At 39.6% G+C, this 17,791-nt stretch overlaps 1 protein-coding gene across 1 annotated transcript; it reads right to left on the bottom strand.

Annotated features, from left to right (window-relative positions):
* Window positions 1-1,029: 1,029 nt before the first annotated feature.
* Window positions 1,030-17,523, bottom strand: RGCC (regulator of cell cycle). The gene is made up of 5 exons (XM_062581414.1): window positions 17,409-17,523; window positions 17,111-17,287; window positions 9,515-9,622; window positions 8,036-8,098; window positions 1,030-6,180 (listed from the first exon to the last, which is right to left on the bottom strand). Exons 1-5 carry the CDS (start codon window positions 17,521-17,523, stop codon window positions 6,173-6,175), a joined length of 471 nt encoding a protein of 156 aa, XP_062437398.1. The 3' UTR covers window positions 1,030-6,172.
* Between the last annotated feature and the right edge of the window lie 268 nt (window positions 17,524-17,791).

Raw genomic sequence — 17,791 nt, 5'->3', positions numbered from 1 at the left:
GAACTGGTTAATACGTGCAATAACCACCTTCACTGCTGATTCTTCTCCAACTAGAAAGCCTGGATTAAATCAGGAAACTGCAGAATATCCTTTGGAAACAACTATAGAATGGAGTTGGATGCAATCTGCAGCAGCTACAATTAATGTTTCGTTCACTTGCTGGTCTTCATCTGTGAATACTATACTTCTTTAACATTGAAAAAGGAAACCTATTAAACAGTCAGTAAAAGTAACAGAAGTAGGTATTTCAGAATAAGATAACAAAGAAAAGAGCTGTAATCTTCTGGTACAGAAATCCACCAGAACTATGGAGTATATTTCCCTAAGAAAAATTCCCTCATGCTTAAAAATGCTATATAATATAGCATTCCAGAGAGTTTTGAAATAACTAATGTGTAGCTACTGAAGTGTAACAAATTAAGCTTATATTAGCAACACATTGTACCCAGCTTTCCAGATAATACATTATCTGGTATGCTATTTAGAGTCTGAGAATTGAGGTGCTCTGTATGTCTTCTTAGAAAAATGTGTATTTTATTTCATTTAATAAACTCTATAGATAAAGGGACATAAAGCTGCCATTCATAAATCAGTTTTTCAAGTGCATAAAGCTACTAAAACTATACACAATGTTGAGAACTAGTCTACAGACACAGATTGCTAAGAACAGTGTTTAATGCTGCAAGAGAAGCCAGTAAGGTCACAACTCGAAGTGCTAAATATCTGCCGGCCATCTCCTAGTGTAATCCCATTGCCAGGAACTGTGGGGGAATGGCAATAAGCTTTATATAATTTTGGGAATCACTTCACTCCTCATGGCACTGTTGCTATCTTTCAAAGAGATGGAGAAAAATAAGGGGACAATGTGATTGCCCACTCAAATTTCACCTGGATATTAAGTTAATGCTTTTTAAAAAGTCTTCTGAGATTAAGTGTCTAGAAACTCATATTTACGTTGCACAAGAAAGATGATACCCTCCCCACTTCTACAGCTTTCCAGAGCATTAATTAAGCCACCAACACAGCTACTTCATGTCAGAGTTTAATTCCAATCCTCTTGAGTTAACAGAAATGCCCAACACGGCCATGGTGCCAGACGCTCCAAATCCCCACCACAGAGCTGAAGCAAGCTGAATTGCTAATGCTGGGGTGATACATCTCGACCAATGTGATGTGCAGCTTTTCCACCTGTGGGCACAGTACGGTACCACCCTCTCCTGCACTGGCAGTTCTGTTGTAGTTTAGCATTAATACCCTCAGTAAGCAGTAACTCTACAGTTCCAGTGCAGCAGATACAAAGTTTTACGCAAGTGCTTAAGTCAAGTCGGATGGATCCTGATTTGATTTATTAGCAAGATTAATTTTTTTTGAAAAGTCAAGACTGCATATATATCAAAATACGGTGGTTTTATTTTTTTGAGACAACACAAGGGCAATGCTCTTAATTATAAATACTGGTCTGAAATACATTATAACAACAGAACCAAATGAAGACATTCGGTATTACAGCCATTTGCTATGGAGAAGAGAACATTCACATCTAGCTTCCAGCCCAATTCAACATGCCCAAGCCTCCCACAGAATTTGGTGAGCTCTGCATGCCTTTGGGAATGGAGGAGTAGGCCTCTAGTCTGTAGTTTTAAGAGCTGAAATGATGAACATTTCAGTTTCCAAAACATAGAATTGAAAGAGCAAAAAGGAACAAAAGCACTAAAAACCACTTTGTACTGACTGGCCTAGTTTAATCCCCAAAAACATCTTAAAGTATTCAATTTGAAAGAAGAAAGAACCTTGAAGAGATCCATTTTAATACTGTAATACAATGATAAATAACTGCCAGTACCATCTTACGTTATAGCAAAGTTATTTAGACAGCTAGAGCTGCTAGCCAAGCTGAAATGAAGTCAGTAATGTACAAAACCCTATTAAAATAACATAGAAAACAGGACTTTTCTCCACTGAGAATACGGAGTTTGCAATGTTAATATGTAGAGCTGGATTTAGTTCAAGACCTGCTGTAGTTATATTGGCTTTATGATATTGAATTTGCTTCCAAACATGGCAAGCTGTGTCTCTCCAACAGTCTAGCAGATGTGAAGTCTAGCACATTCAGGCACCTTCAAATAAAGAGATCTCACATAAGACAGACAGGCTCCAGTGGGGCATGAGTAACTCCTGGACAGTAAACTGCGTCCATCTAAGCTAACAAGTCATGGTTCATCCATGGAGATATATGCTAAGTGGAACATTTCCCATGGCACTGAGGAATTCACAGAGCCTGAAGCAGCTGAACAGTGATCTAAAAGCAACAATTAATAACTTAGAAAATCTCTGGTTGTAGGCACGGTAGCAGGCAGAAGCAGTCTCTATGTGCTTTCTCTTTGCAAATATCCACTTCTGAAAATAAGGCTTAAACAAAGCTGCTGAGCTGTAAACATGATTTCTCTTCCCCTTTCCGATGCTTCATATCAGGCAACCCTGACAGAAATCAATTCCACATCTAGTGCGTACTCCTAAGCAAGCATCAGCAATGGAGGTGGAGGGGAAAGCACTGGGACAGAGGGGTCTAGGAGCCAGCAAGAACTGAGCCCTTCTCCTACAAGCAAGCTTCACAAGAAAGAGCCTGCTTTTCCTTTTACCTAGTCACTGCCAGCATTACTTTTCCCTTCCTTCCCAAGAAGTCACCCGGCTGTAGGTGCATCAATAGCAGCTGAAGGCACTTGTACAGCCAGGAAAAAAGTCCTCTTTTGGCTCTTTTCTCCTCTCCCCACTATAAAGGGCTCATTATGAGCACATTACCAGGCTTAATGAGTTACCACATATCAGCTGAGCCTTGGTGACCGTGCTGAGGACGCACACAATCAATAGCAAACCCAAGATAAGACACATTAGCTCAAGCCGCAGCGATAGCAGTTTAAACTAAACCATTTAACCTTGAGTTTGCAGTAGGTAAAGAGCATACATGCAAAGAATTGTTGCACCTCACCTTACACATTAAGCTGTGGCAATATATCTGCTTAGTGTAAGCTCCTCATTTCCATTTCTAGAAGAGTTGCATATTGGCACAATAGGGCTAAATAACTATCTTCAAGTCCAAACCTGGCATCACAGCATAAGAGGGAGGTCAAAACAAGAATTAGAAAACTAGGCTGGTCCATAAGGATAGCACAGCTTCCAGCAGTACTCACTTGGGGATAAAACATCACGAGTTTTTTCTCAACAATGCATTTTCCAGTGCCGTACGTAGAGTAATTAGATCATGAGCTTAAGTCACAGATGTACTCTGGTGAAATGAGATCTACATTAGTGCCTTCATTCTGACACAGTAAGACATTCAAAATTGAGCAAAACAAACAGAAGGGAATTAGATCAACAACTTACTAGAATACACTCCCAAATTTGTAGTCACTGATTTCCAGAACTGCTGCACAAGCAATGAGAAGTCTCCACCTTTTTATGCATAAGATTAAAAAAAAAAAAAAAAACAGGTAAGTGGTGACTTGACTCTTAACTCTATAATTGACTTCACATCACAGGAAATGAGGAACATGTTTTAAATCTTTAGTTATGAAGGAAAAGAGTCTTCAGAATGGCAGTACTTTGTTCTTCTAGACACCCAGTCTTGAAGTACTATATTAATTCAGTAATATCACACTAAAGGGAGATGTCCAACTCTGAATATTCATTATAGGTCCAGAGCCTTCAACTGTATCAGGCAGCAACTGAAAGTATAGTGAGGAAGTGGAAAACTCATGCCCTGCACATCTGCACAGACAGGAAAAAGCAGCTGTGCATCCAGCCTCCCTAGCAGCAATTTGAAGTAGTCTCTTCTAAAACATTTAGCTTACTTAAAAGTCACTTAGTTCAATTTTTCTACCTTCAGGACATTAACATCCGTCATTCACAACCACTCCATCTTTCATCATTACAGCCAAACTTCTGCTGCTATTCTTCAATTATCTTTAAAAATACACCCTGTGCAAACAGCTAGCGATATTTCTTACCAAAAATAGAAAAACCAATGAGCTTGTCTTTCAGGTATTCCCTTGTTTGCCTTCCCTCAGTACCTGCTAAAAAGCAGTGTCTCTTCCCATATAATGGGAAGTTCTACACCAGCCAAGGGAATTCCCTTCACAGGCTTTGTGTTATAGCCCATCTCTTTACATATGGGAACAAGAAGGGCCAGCTTCTCTCAGTTCTACTAAGGCATCCAAAAGGAGAAATTGCTCCTGTGTGTTTATAGTATTAAATTTCCACAGTGCTCTGACTTTGCCGAAGCAAGCCTACCTTGCTGCTCAAAGGGATTATCCTATTGTGCAGGAGCCTCTGAGTAAGGGTGTGAAGATCCTGCAGAACACAGAAGCACATTGCTATCTTAGAAATGAAGCATTCCACCTTCCTTCCACACAGACTTTGCAATTCCTTCAGAGAAGGAAGGACCCTTTCTCCCCTAAATCTCCATGCTTAATTATATCACCAGCTTTCTGCAGCTCTACTCATCTGCCATTTCAATTTTCCTAGAATGAGTTAACTTTCTGTTGCAGACTATCTCTATTCTAATGGACACAGACAGGGACAATTTATCACCTGAAGCTGCTGTAGAAAACCTAGAGAAATTGCCTCCTCAGCAAGCAGCCACCAACATAACATTGAACTCTTGGCTGAAAGAAGGGTCATGGTGGTGGTGGGGGAACCCCACACACTCCTAAAAGTGGTTTTAGAGACATTCAAATGTACCCAGTTACCAGTGTTCAGTTTTCTTACCAATGTAGAAAACTGAAAGTTTAGATTGCATTTAGCAAGATCCAAATTCTTCATCTATTTTTAGAAAACAAAGTTAACAGATCAGTTCATATCAACCCTGTGGAGTTCTTGTTAGCAAAAGAGACAGACTACTTTCACCCGAACTGCAGAAGACACAGGTCTATATACATCCTCTCAAGCAACCAGTAGGTAGCCATGCCAAGGGCCCAGACATATATCCTTCTCCAGACATGGCTGCACTCAGCAGAGATGACAACAGATCAAAGGGGGCACAATATCTGAACCACTCACATAACTGCTCGCTAGCCTGGCTTGGTCACAGACAGAGCTGCAGTTTTAACAAGCCCAGCTCACTTTGCCTGAACAGATTAGGGAGCAACCACATGAGTAGGTCAGCCAGCACTCAGTGTAATGTCTGCAGCAGCTGGAGGAGCTCACATGATGACATCTCCAGTGCTTAATACATATGGGATGAATTATATTCCTTTAAAATTGCAGGTTCATCTACCACTGATTAGAACATTGATGTCCCTGCTTGTTTGAAAAGGAGTGTCTGGCCAATTCTGGACTCAGGTCTGGCATCGGAAATACCCAGCTATTCAAGTATTTCTTGTTGCTGTAACTCCGTATCTTTAAACCTTTCAGCTTAGATGCCTAACTTGCCAGTTAACACCTAGTACAAAAATCATATGTTAATACTCAAGTTTCCAACACTGATGCTTGCAAAAAACACCCTTTAAATAGAGTTTGAACTAGGTGTTACTCTTCAAATCTCAACTGTACTAAGTGTTATTTCAGATTTACTATAATGCAAGTGAAATGACCATTTGATTTGCTTTATTATATTACTGATCATATTCATTTTACATAGTGAAGAAATTCTTATTTAAGCAATTTGAAGAGAAAAATGTGAAGTTCTATATGAAGCCAGCATACTATATTTTGCTACTAGGAAATACATCCTTATCAAATACTTTACAAATTAAGCTCTTAAACAGGTTTTAATCATTTTTTGCAGTTATATTCATAAGAAATTTTCAGACATCTGGATTCCAGTTCAGGCTTTATTTGTATACAAAAATATATTATAATGGAAGAGGCAGTAAAAGTTCTCAACTATATAAAATTACAAATTTTTTTTCATAAAAGCAACTTTAAATTAAAATTTAAGCTATATTTTAAAGCAAAAAAATATATCAGTAACATTTAAGTTATCTGATTCCACCTGCTGCAGAGTAACAAAACCCATGCTGCCTGTTAAATACTTATAGGAGATGACAAAGTTATGTTCAGAAGGTAAATAGCTTGGGTAGCAAAGTTATCAGACAGTGTCAGCAGTTCTCAGTGATTGATGTCACTTATTCTTCAAAGGATACTCATAGGCAGGACAATCCCCAAATTTCCTGTTTCACATACCTGTAAATACAAAGCAAGATCAGTTCTATATTTAATAGGATCACATGTTGCTGACATACTAGATATCACACAGTCTAGAAAGCTAAGCATAGTATGATATAGGGCAAGACTCTGCATTTTTTAAACATGAGATAGGAGGTTATATTGTGTAAAATTAAGGCAATTTCTGTTTTAACAAGTACACTAGGCAAAAGGCACCTATATAAAACTTTTGCATAACCTCAAGCACATAAACAGAACTCCTCAATAGTGTAATAAAAATATCAGATGGAAATTGGACTTTCCCTAGAACTCCAATGCATGATAGAATTAGCATGTCACCACAGAGCAAGGAACACTGTAAATGAAACAGTTGAAATAACCAGAGCATTTGCTTAGTTGGGGAAAAACACCACAGCAGGTAGAAATCCATGGCCTCACCTTCAATCTGCCTGGCAGGGGGACAATGAAATCAATATACAGTACGCAGTCAATTAAAATCACCTGCAACATAGCTGTGCAAGATACAGTAACACAAATATTTGAGACTGTGAGGAAGTTTTGTCTTTCTACACAGACAAATCTTCAAATTCGAGATTTTTCAGAAGAAAAAAAAAATCGAAGTAAATTTCAGTGGTAAGGACAATTAGTTCAAGCACGCATCCGTAACAGAAGTCAGGAGACTAGAAATGTATTTTAAATAAGGGAAGTGAAACTAGGATTAAGATATGAGTAAGATGACAGAAGTAGGAAAAATCATAAGCACAGCTGCCTTGAATTTAATTCAAGGCAGACGGCCAAGGCTTCAATAATTACAGGAAAGGGAAAATATCTAATGGTATAAGATGCTCTGAATTCATACTTTTGTCCATGCTGCCACTTAGGTCTAATCCTGTAATTTGTTTTGTATGGAACAAGATTGCAGAGCTACACAAAAACCAGGAGCACATCTCAAACAATCACCACAGGAAGAGGCAGAGAAAAATAGGTAGAGTACACAGAGGGGAGCAGATTTTAAGTCTATAACAAAAAGCCCAACATGGTATTTGGAAATCGTAACTCCCAGACAGTAACAGAAAATAAGAGGTCTAAACTCATTTCTAGCAGAGATTAAAAATTAAAATCATGCTTAATCTAGTCCAAGACAGATACAGATTATCTTCTCCTTAACCATTTCATAAAGCTTAAAGCATAGTATTATTAAAACTTCAGATTGGTATCCCTCACTGGCTACTGCTCCAGTTATTTAGCTTTATAACCATGAACCCACTTCTTAGCACTTTTGAATAGTCCAGAAAATGATGCATTTAGTCAATCTATGCACTGGCAAGGAGAGGTGAATTGCAGCTGCCTCAGAGATGGCAACAGAGGTTCATGGGTCTATCTTCTATCGCACATGCCAAACTGCATGCGTTGTGCAGGGACACAGGAACAGCAGGAATAACTCCACTGCTCCCACTAACTCTGAGCTTGCTTAGAACAACTCAGTAGAGACTGTTCATTATATTTTCTGAAACATTTGTGTAACAATTTCAGGTTAGTCCACATAAACATAACTGTTAATTTGAATGAGTTAAGAAAAGGGAAAAGATGTTCCTGGCATAAGGGAATTTGATAAGTGAGAACATTGATATAGCACAAAATTACACTGAGCAGGAAAAGAAAAACCTGTCTGAAGAAAAACCTTCAGCATTCAGGCAGAGACCTGAGTTTAGCCTATTTTTTCTTACCTCCATAGTAATCTATAGCACAAGCAAATTAAATGTAGCCACTTTATAATAAAAAATTGTTACTCTGCTTTATTTCCAATACATTGACTTTTATCACTCTTTGAAAGCACCAAACAAGATGCAGTCTACTAACAAAATCTACTTACTTGCTAGTGTCCTGTCAAGATCAGCAATAAAGTCTTCCAATTCTTTTGTATCTCCAAGTTTTGCTGCAAATTAAGACAGTTAGCACAGCTAAAATGTGACATTTCAAGCCAAGAGAGCCCCATGGACCTATACAATTCCCCAAATAATTTTCAGTTGTATCAAATATGCTCTATACTTTCTGAAGAGTCTTCCTGACCTTTCCCTCAAAAGGGTTGCCAAAAATGTCCAAATGCATTCTTAGATGGGAAAGACCAATTTAAAATTTTGGTTTTTACAATTATTCAATTGATAAAAGCAAAGCAAACTACTTGCTTTCTTAGTTTCCTTAAAGCAGAAGTTGATGTGGGAAGGTAAAAAACAGGTCAACTAAACCATGTCCTTGCTACTATGGGATTCTTCCTTATTGTTTTATACAAAAGTATGCATCTCAAATATCGCATTCACAGCCCTAAACATATCCCACCTAGCCAGCTCCTGGTTCTGCCTAAATCTAAACCTCTATCATGCGATTCAGTAGTTTGCTTTGACATCACGTCCTTGATTGTGGTCCATACAGTGCAAGTCTGGATCCAAACTTCTATCCAAATTTTCACTCCTATGAAGGCAACCCATTCCATTCAATATAGTTTTTACTTCAAGTGACTTCCTTATCTCATTTCTATGATATATTCCAAGCTGATTCCAAGTCCATTTCTACCATCTCATCAGGAACAGTAACTTGATCTTTAGTACAATTCCTTTCCAAGTACTTCCTGCCAGTTTAATTTCATTTTTCCTAATACCATGCTCATCAGTTAAAACCCACTTTACTGATTACTTGTGACTAGTCAATGCAGACAAGACCAATGAAAGCATGAAGACTTCTTGAGCCTAAATAAGACTGTTATAATGAAAGCTGTATGTAATACGTAAGTATGTCTGTTCCATTTATTGATGTGTCTGCTCCAGAGTTAATCTAAGCTACCTTAGTGAAAAACTCCCTTGGAGTTGGACCAGCTGCAAGACAAATCCTTTCTGAAACAGTATAGCTACAAAAGGAAATTACTACATATACAATTACCAGCAGTGCAAGTTCTACATGCATCTGAGTACTTATGTTAATCAGAATGGAAGCATATGGCTTCTGAGGAATCACTTACTGTGCCCCTGCATTCAAGCTAAGAGTTTTTATACATAGATGGGACTCCTATGCTACTTCATCTCTTAAGTTAGTTCTCTTAAGTAGCACCACAATTTTAGATCAGCCAAAACCAGTAATTCTCTTTAACTTGGTAGTTCGAAGTCAAAAGGTTGCCAGGCCACTTGTGAAGTATGGGTGCAATGTGTGTTGTGCTGATCATAAACAGTAATAGCACTTGCACCTGTAGCATGCTTAATAGTAATCTGTAGCTTTGTTACCATAAAAAGAGCCAAGTCATGTGCTCACCAGAAGACTATACAGTTGAGAATTAGGAAAAAACGTAAACAAAGAAGTTTACCTTTACATGGCGTAACTGATGGAGATGGTAGACTTGGAGTAGATGCAGTTGGAGAATTCAGCTTTTCATCACTGAAGCTGAAACTATTTCTGCAGAGTGAATCCGCACCTGCAGGAAAAAGTTGCATTACAGTTCAGAATACCCGTAATTAATACCAACTGCAAATCTGAAAATAGCCTTAAACAGAAATGGGATGTTTCCTGTACAGACTTTGTACAACTCAAATTCAGACTTCACAGCCAGAAGGACTAATCAATCATCTATCATTTGAAGGAAAAGCACCTATGTTAAAAAGCAAGCCATCCTAGGACCAATCCTTACCCCCTAGTAAGGAAAGTGTCAGCTTTCCCCCACAGTCAGCATCAATCAGGAACAAGTTACAGAAACAGAAGTTATCCCATATCCACTAAATTGGGTCTGGCATGGCTTGCCTAATATACAATATTATTGGAAATTTTGGTAAACTGAAGTTTTCAAAAGTTATTAAAAAAGCTAAAGAGCTCTAGGAGAGAGACAGTTTCCCCAAAGCATCGTTATCATATAGTCTAAATTGCAGTTTGCCACTGTGACGGCAATAACAGCAAAAATCAGTGTCTAGTTAAGAACAAAAATGCCTACATGTCCAATACCATTAATTAACAACATCTTTCCTGATGCTACACAATCTGCCCAGTTAGGTCTGAATATGGTTATGATACTGTATTCAGCTAAATTAAGGGCTGAAAAGTCTGACTTGCTGTACAATCAATACAATAGCTGTGACACTTATATCACCTTTAAGTGAACAGATAACATTCAGCATTGTCCTCACCCCTGAAAAGTAGCTCCTGAAAAGCATTAAAAAAATGTAATGGAGGCAAAAAGAAGAAAAACCTAAGTGCTCTGCAATGATAGTTCTTATCAGCACTGTACAATGCAATATGAACTCCAGTACATGAATGGACTGAAAGCAACAGTTAGAGATAACATACTTCTTCCTAAAATCAGCTTATTGGCCAACTTTAATTTAAAGCCACATTTGTTTTTAAAGCGAGATACATAGTCCAATAAAAAAGAAACTACTGAAAACATACAATTTTAAAAACAATACTTCTGATTTCCACTGCACAAAAACGAGCTTTCACAAAATATGGCTGTAGGGCAGAAAGCTCTGGGAGAAGGATACCTCAGTCCTTGCCCTCTACCAGCTGCAACAGCCAAGATTTGCTTGTTCTCCTTCAGAAAAGGGCCTTGGAAGATTTCCATTGTCACACAAATCCAACATCCTCTCCAGTCTAACAACTAAAGGCTGATGCCAAGGATCTCATCACTACTATCCATCCTCATCCAACCCTTTCTTTTCCACTGTAATGTGAGTTTAGCATTCATTACTTATTTTGTAGCTCTGAAGTTGGTATATACACACAGGTAGCAAAATCAAACTATGATTTACAGTTGCTTAAAAAATACTGTCTCTTTAAACAAATCCTTAAAAAGAAATCTGAATTAGGTTACTAACTTGATCTACATGAGTTAGGCTAAAGCAACAGCTGCAAAATTAGAGGTTTACAACAAATATGGATATATTTTACTTTGGCAAAGTAATCTGCTGTTAGTACTGACCTTTGCTGTTCTAGTATACAGTTAAACCACAAAAAAACACTGCAATACCATGTAAATATAGAATGTTTCCATGAAATAAACAATTGAAAGGTTCTGGATGGTAATTAACTGAAGGAAGAAAGCCTCAGACTTTCCCTTTTAAAGCAGGCAATGGAAAAGTCCAGCCATCTGACTTTAATATTATGTTCTTTCTAATACCATAGTTGATCAGGATATAGTTTTTAAGAAGCACTCATGGCTAACTTTGCTCCTATTGGAGTCAGTACAATTTTCTGCAATTTTCAGTGAGGAAAGTTTTAGAGAAATTGCATCTCTCAAGCTTTTCAAAAAGTAGCCTTAAAATTCCATTAAAATGTCTCTACCAATCATTAATTCATCATAAACAGTTCAACACTTAATGAATAGACTGCACAACTCATTCCCATAGCCTATTAAAAAAAAGAAATCAGGAATTTCTAATTGTATCTGTAAAGAGAAGTGTTTATGGTATAAAGAGCTCATTTCACAATGTGACAGCCCTCAAGAATAGCTTTTATTTTGATCATAATCATGCTTACACTTTCCCGCACTGTTTATAGTCTTCTGCCTAGTTATCAACCATTTGTTCCAATACTGACACAAGAACTACACCTTTTCCCTATCTAAATTTCTGGACTTAATAATCTAAGAGATTGCAAATCACATAACTACTAGTTACAAGGAAGTGATCTAGGAAGCTTGAAATTCAGACATACAAACATGCTTTTTCATTATATGCAAAACTTATCATACCGCTCCCCCATCACACTACTTGAAAGGTAGTGTTTCTAATCCCAGTCTTCCCCTTTAATACTTCTTCCTTTTATAAAGCATAAGGGAGGTAAACAGGTATTCTGGAGGTGCAAGAACAGGAAATCTTAAAAAAAGGCAAGCACATCTTTTTCTTCAATTGAAATACCCGGAAAGCAACCTATGTACCTGAAACCTCTGGGTTTTCCTCCCCTTGAATGTATCGGCTTATTTCCTAAGACATACTATTCTTTAGATTTCATAAAACATTATTTCTCCATACAAGCCTTCTTTCATGTTTTCATTATATTCTATTGCTTTCTTGTTGGAGACAGGTCATTAGAAATTTGAGGCAACAATTCACTTTTTAAAGTGTTCTTCACGATATAAAATTGAGACTTACTGTTAAGATCAAAGATCCATCTACTCAGTGCTCTCTGACAGTGATTCATAGCAGATGCCTATAGAATAGTTTAAGAGTGGTGCAGAACATACTGATAGTTGCCAGACACAATCTAACAGTTCCTAGCAATACACAGATCAACATACTTGTAAAGGCAGCAGTACCATCTTACCATTCAGTAGTCCCTGATGAATTTTTCCATGACTATATAGTTGCTTTAACAATGTAAACTTACCACAAATCATTTAGGCAATATATTTTACAGTTGAATTATATAACATGAAAAAAAAATTTTGTTTTGAAATCTGCTAGTTTAATTTGATGTTCTCATACTGGGAGAAAGAGTAAACTGTCCTTCCTACTTCTTTTTCCTAATGCTACTTCGGATGTTTTGGAAGACTAGATTGTCCCCACTGAAGTCATCTCTTTTCTAGGCTGACAGTCCTGGCCTGTTAAGTCATTTGGAAACCATTTTATATCTTCAATCATTCACATTGTCTTTTTCTGCATCTTTTCCACACTTATGTATTGCAAGACTACAAATGAATACTGACTTTTCAGGATGACTGCAGCAGTATGAACAGTGCCCGATGTGTCATCTTCAGACAGCGGAGGCATTAGCATAGCCACACACACACTTCCATGGCATGTAGCCATGACTACTTGTATTACACCAGGCATCGGGTGTTAATGGGAAGCAATTCAGTCCCTTAGGTTTTGGTACCTACTTAGTCTTGAAATTATAGCATTAAGAGAATTCTAGAGCTACTGAGGGTTTTTTGATGTGTTAAAGCCAGGACACATATGTCTTAAAGCATTTACACATTCCTCAAAGTTACTATGAGGATACACTGCAAGCTGTATCAGTGCAAGAACTGAACTGATGCATGTATTTTCCAATGCCTTTGATACAGAGACTAGAAGTTGAACCTGTGTTAAGAAAATGCACCAGTAGCTAAAAGTGTAAAACACTGCTGAGAGCACAACAGATTATGGTTCAGCTTTTTGGTGTTATTATAGCTTTGGCACAAAAAGGCTAAAGCATTTCCCTTCTCAACCTTTCATTTAGTCTAACTTTCTATTTGTTCTTCCAGGTCTAAACTTGAAAGACTTTTGTGCCATGCTACATGCTATACTGGCAAAGTGCATTGACTGGGCATGCAATTTATATATGCAAGGTTGCATTTCTCTGCAAGCTTATTCCAAAAACACAAGCAGCAAACAGTATCTGTAAAAATCCAGGTTTTTTTAATACATCTTTATCTGCACTAAAGGCATTTGACAATACAGCACTCTTACACTATCACATCCAACATATGCCATAGATAGCAAAGCCTTATAAAAGCCTTGCTTAACTTGTTTCAGCATAATACTTCTAAAGTATGAAGCTGTTATACTTTGATTCTGTTGAACGCATCAAAGTTGAAACATAATTAGCATTCATTCTGATAGTTCAACAACTCAGTCTGTTGAAGTAAATTACCTATGCATCACGATTTCCAGCACTGATCCGATCAACTGTTGTGTTTAATACAACACTTGTGGGCCAAGTACTAAGATCATCTATCTGCACACGCTAGCATTATTATTATTGTAAGGGCTACAGTCCAGTGTGTTAGGTACAATACTTAGCCACAGCCAAGACAGACCTTGGTCAAAGATCATTTAGTCCAAATAATCAGACAAGGTGCAAGAGAACAAAGTATTATTGTGCTTGTTTTCCAAAGTAGTATCTTTGAATTCTATTTCTTTTTGCCCTAAGAGGCTGAAATGAGTAGTAAGAATTTCAATTAGTACTTTTGGAGCTAGCTCCCTCAAGAGGAGCTTTTAAGGTAAAAGCAATATTTAAAGGATTAACTATATCGATAAAGATCTTTTGTAAATACTATTTTCTAATTTAAATTGCCTCATCCTCATTGTACAAGCCTGAGGAGAAGAAAGGCTTTCTTTACCCTACTACAAAACAGCATTGTTCAGATACAGCTAGTGTTAGTAGTTTTTAGAGAAAGTTAAATTTAAAACTGGTTCATGTGACCTGAAACAAATGATTGCAACAGTTTAAGATGTTACTGCCCAATCTTACAATCCGATGCTAGACTCAAATATATCACCGCAGGAGAGGTGGAACAATAGAAATGCTTGACCTTCAGTCACTCCGCACCAGTTAGGAGGATTAGATTACTCTGCCAACAAGAAAAGATAGTACTAAAATATGAAAGTCTAAACTGTTCTGTAAATACATAAAGCACAGCTGGAATCACCTGTACCGCTAGATAGCAGGAGTTTGTAAAGATCGAAAGAGTCTTTGTGATCAAGAGTATAATTCCAACTGTTTGCAGACAATTGTGTTGGAATTTCTTCTGCTGCTATGGATTTGTGCTTCAACAGCTTGCTCTCTCAGCCTCTCTTTGATCCTGTGGTGATGTTTAATCTAAGTGTTTCTATGGGAACAGAAAGGTCACAAATTCAGCAGTATACCTTCAAAAGACAGACCAAGGAAAGGTAGACCCGAAGAAAGAAAAACTTTAGTTTGAATAGAGGGTGCCTAGACAAGTAGAGAACTCCCTGTTTCTATTCTTAGACTAGACATGGTGAGCATAGCAGACATTTCAGCTTGTTTTATAAAAGAACCTCTTCATAAGAGTCTGCAACTCCTCTCCAGTCCTACTATAATTCCAAATTAAGAAGCTTTCTGCACTGAATGATGTCTCTGGGAGAAGGATTTTGCTGATTTTTTTCTGAGAAAAGGGTAAAGTTTCTAGTAACAATATTCAGGGAAATAGACGTTTATTCACCTAAAATAAAACTGACAGTACTAGAAGCTCATTCTGACTTCAGATTTTTTATGTTAGAGTTTAAACTAGCCTAAGTCAATTTATTTCATAGAAAATTAGCTAACCTGATTTTCTTATTTCCTTTACCTCAGTCATATTCTCATATACTTGGCACAGTTGGATTCCAATAGACCACTTTTACTGCATCTCTTGGTCCAGTTTATGCCAGTGTCCAGAAGACAAGCAATTTCTTCATCAGAACCACTCTTCACATTACACATCATTAAACAAGGAACCTCAACATAGGTTGGGGTCTGGAAGTTTGGCAAGCTCTTAATACGTGGCCTTTGAAGACTTCACTCAAAGCCTTTAAATCCTGTCTACCTCTACTAATGTTTTCAGTCTAAATCAGTTCAAATGTGGCAGATTTTTGTTTTCCGGGTCTTCCTGAAGAGTTCATCTGCCATTTTGCACGAGCATGCTGTTTCCTTAATAAGCCTTCTGCTCTGTAAGGGAACATCTTTTTCCTCAAAAGACCCTCCCTCTGTCAGTTCTAAAAGAGCAACTTTAAGTACCATTCAAGATTAAGTTTTCTTGAACCACAGCACATACGCTAATGACTACAGATAGGCTTTAACCACACAAGAGGAATGAATCCTTGATGCTGTTTTGTTTTCTCGCGTTTTGCCAACAGTAGAACGTTTCTCTGCATACAGAATCCTGAAGTTATCTGCTTTTGGTAAGAGTAGACTCGAGGTTAATTAAAATACTGAAGACTACACAAAACAGTAACACTAGGGCTCTGCATTTGTGGTTAATGATAGATTTTACAGACTGCTCACAATTCATCAGCTTGAGTCAGTAAAGGAAGGCATCATCTTACATACTTCCAGCCACCAGAAAGGTTAGCGTGTAATCTAAATCAGGTATTCATTTTTCAGACCTCCCTCCACTGGGAGAACAACTTGCAAAGAGTGATTCATCCACTCTGAGGAAGAAATGCATCAGCCTCAGGAGGCATCTATATGTCTGCAGACTACAGCAAAAAACCAAAGTGGTGGTCAGGCTAAATGTCAGAGTTTGGGGCTGGTAACACTAAGCGAGATGAATCCTACCCTTAATGATGATGATGTTATAAAGTGCTCTAGTACTAGGGAGAAGCAACAGGGACAGCTTATCCACTAATAAGACCATGTTCCTTATGTTTTAAGTGTTACGTCAGAAAATTGCACAGAAAGTCACCAAACTGATAAACAGAGGCACATCAGAAATTAAAGGTGCAAACTTACCATAAGTAACAAGCTCAGGAAGTGTAAGTTTTGTAAAGCCCCCTATATAGAAAGCTTTTAGTTTAGAGACTCGGATTTGGGTTCAGTCGGTTTTCTGAAGTTCTGTCAAAGCAGCCATTTACCCCATTGCTTCCAAGGAGGACTGCAGTTTTCAGCCTCACTTTTTGCAATAGGAAAAACATTCTCTCACCATCTAGCAAGAATAAGAGGGGTTTAAAAGAGTACTTGATCAAAAAATCAAATCATTTTACATCTCTTGTCCAAAGCTGTCTTGATATCAGCTACCTACTTCTCTTGCTCCAAGTGCACTGTTTATATATACACATAGCATATACTGATGTAAGTTATTTTTAAAATGACAACCTCCAAGCAGCAAAGACACCTCCACCAATTAAAATCAACAGTTGATTTAGTTCCAGTCAGTTCTTTAAAGCACTTCACAGTTCACTCTCATTCAACTGATATTTAGGCTAGCAAAACATAGCAAACCTGAGGGTCCCCTGTCTAAGAAAAAGAAATCTTAAAAAAACCTACACAGGATACCTCAGTATTTTACCAGCCAGCTGGTATTTTCACCTTCCTTACACCACCTTACCTCCTGTAAGGAAATCAGAGGTAAGGAGTGGGTCTGCGGTGTAACAAGACTCTGCTTTTCCCTCCCCGTTTTCTCTCCAACCCGGAGAATCCAGAAGAGAAACATAAACCCCCTCGGGGCTGAGCTGAGCCCGCTCCACACACGCGCCCGCGCCCCCGCACTCACTCTCGGAGTCGCTGAGGCCGCTGCCGTCGCTGACGCTGGCGCTGCTCCGCCGCTTCATGCGCTCCAGGTGCTCGCCGTAGTGGAAGCGGCGCCGGCCGGGCGGGCACGAGAAGTCCTGCAGGACGGCGTCGAACTCCCCCAGCGCCTCCGCCAGCTCCCCGCCGTCCTCCAGCAGGGCTGCCGGGCACCGCGCAGCCCGCTCAGCGCCGCCCGCTCAGCGCCGCGCCCCGCCGCCGCCGCGCCGCTCCCGCCCTGCCGCCCCGCGGCGCCCCCCCGCGGCCGGGCGGCGCGCACCCACCTTCCCCCGCCGCCCGCGGCGCCTCAGGCGGCTTCATGGCGGCGGGCCGCGGCGCCAGGCGCAGGGCTGTCCCGCCGCCGCCGCCGCCGCCGCCCGTGCCTCTCGCCGCCAGCATCGGCTGCCCAGCCCCGTCGCCGCCTCTTATAGCCCGCCCGGGCTGGCCGTACTGAGGCGGGCGGGGAGGCGGGGGCGGCAGCCGCGGCCCGCCCTGCCCGGCGCGGCGCAGTGCAGGTGCGCGCCGCCACTGCGCGGCCCCGGCCGCCCCCGAAAGCCGCGGGGCCGGGAGAGGCCGCGGGGAGCCCGGAGTGGGGCTGGCCTGGCCCCCCACGCCGCGGGGGGATGCGCAGGGAGCAGGCTGCCCCCACGGGCGTCGCCGGCCCCCC

Source organism: Rhea pennata, chromosome 1, assembly GCF_028389875.1.
Source record: "Rhea pennata isolate bPtePen1 chromosome 1, bPtePen1.pri, whole genome shotgun sequence".
NCBI lineage: Eukaryota > Metazoa > Chordata > Aves > Rheiformes > Rheidae > Rhea > Rhea pennata.
This window is presented reverse-complemented; position numbering and strand designations above follow the sequence as displayed.

Coding starts and splice junctions, on each gene's coding strand:
- RGCC (XM_062581414.1), bottom strand. CDS start 17,523: ATGCTGGCGGCGAGAGGCACGGGCGGCGGCGGCGGCGGCGGCGGGACA. Junction 9,623..17,110: donor CGGCCTCAGCGACTCCGAGA/GTGAGTGCGGGG, acceptor TTTTTCCTGCAG/GTGCGGATTCACTCTGCAGA. Junction 8,099..9,514: donor ATCAGTTACGCCATGTAAAG/GTAAACTTCTTT, acceptor CTTAATTTGCAG/CAAAACTTGGAGATACAAAA.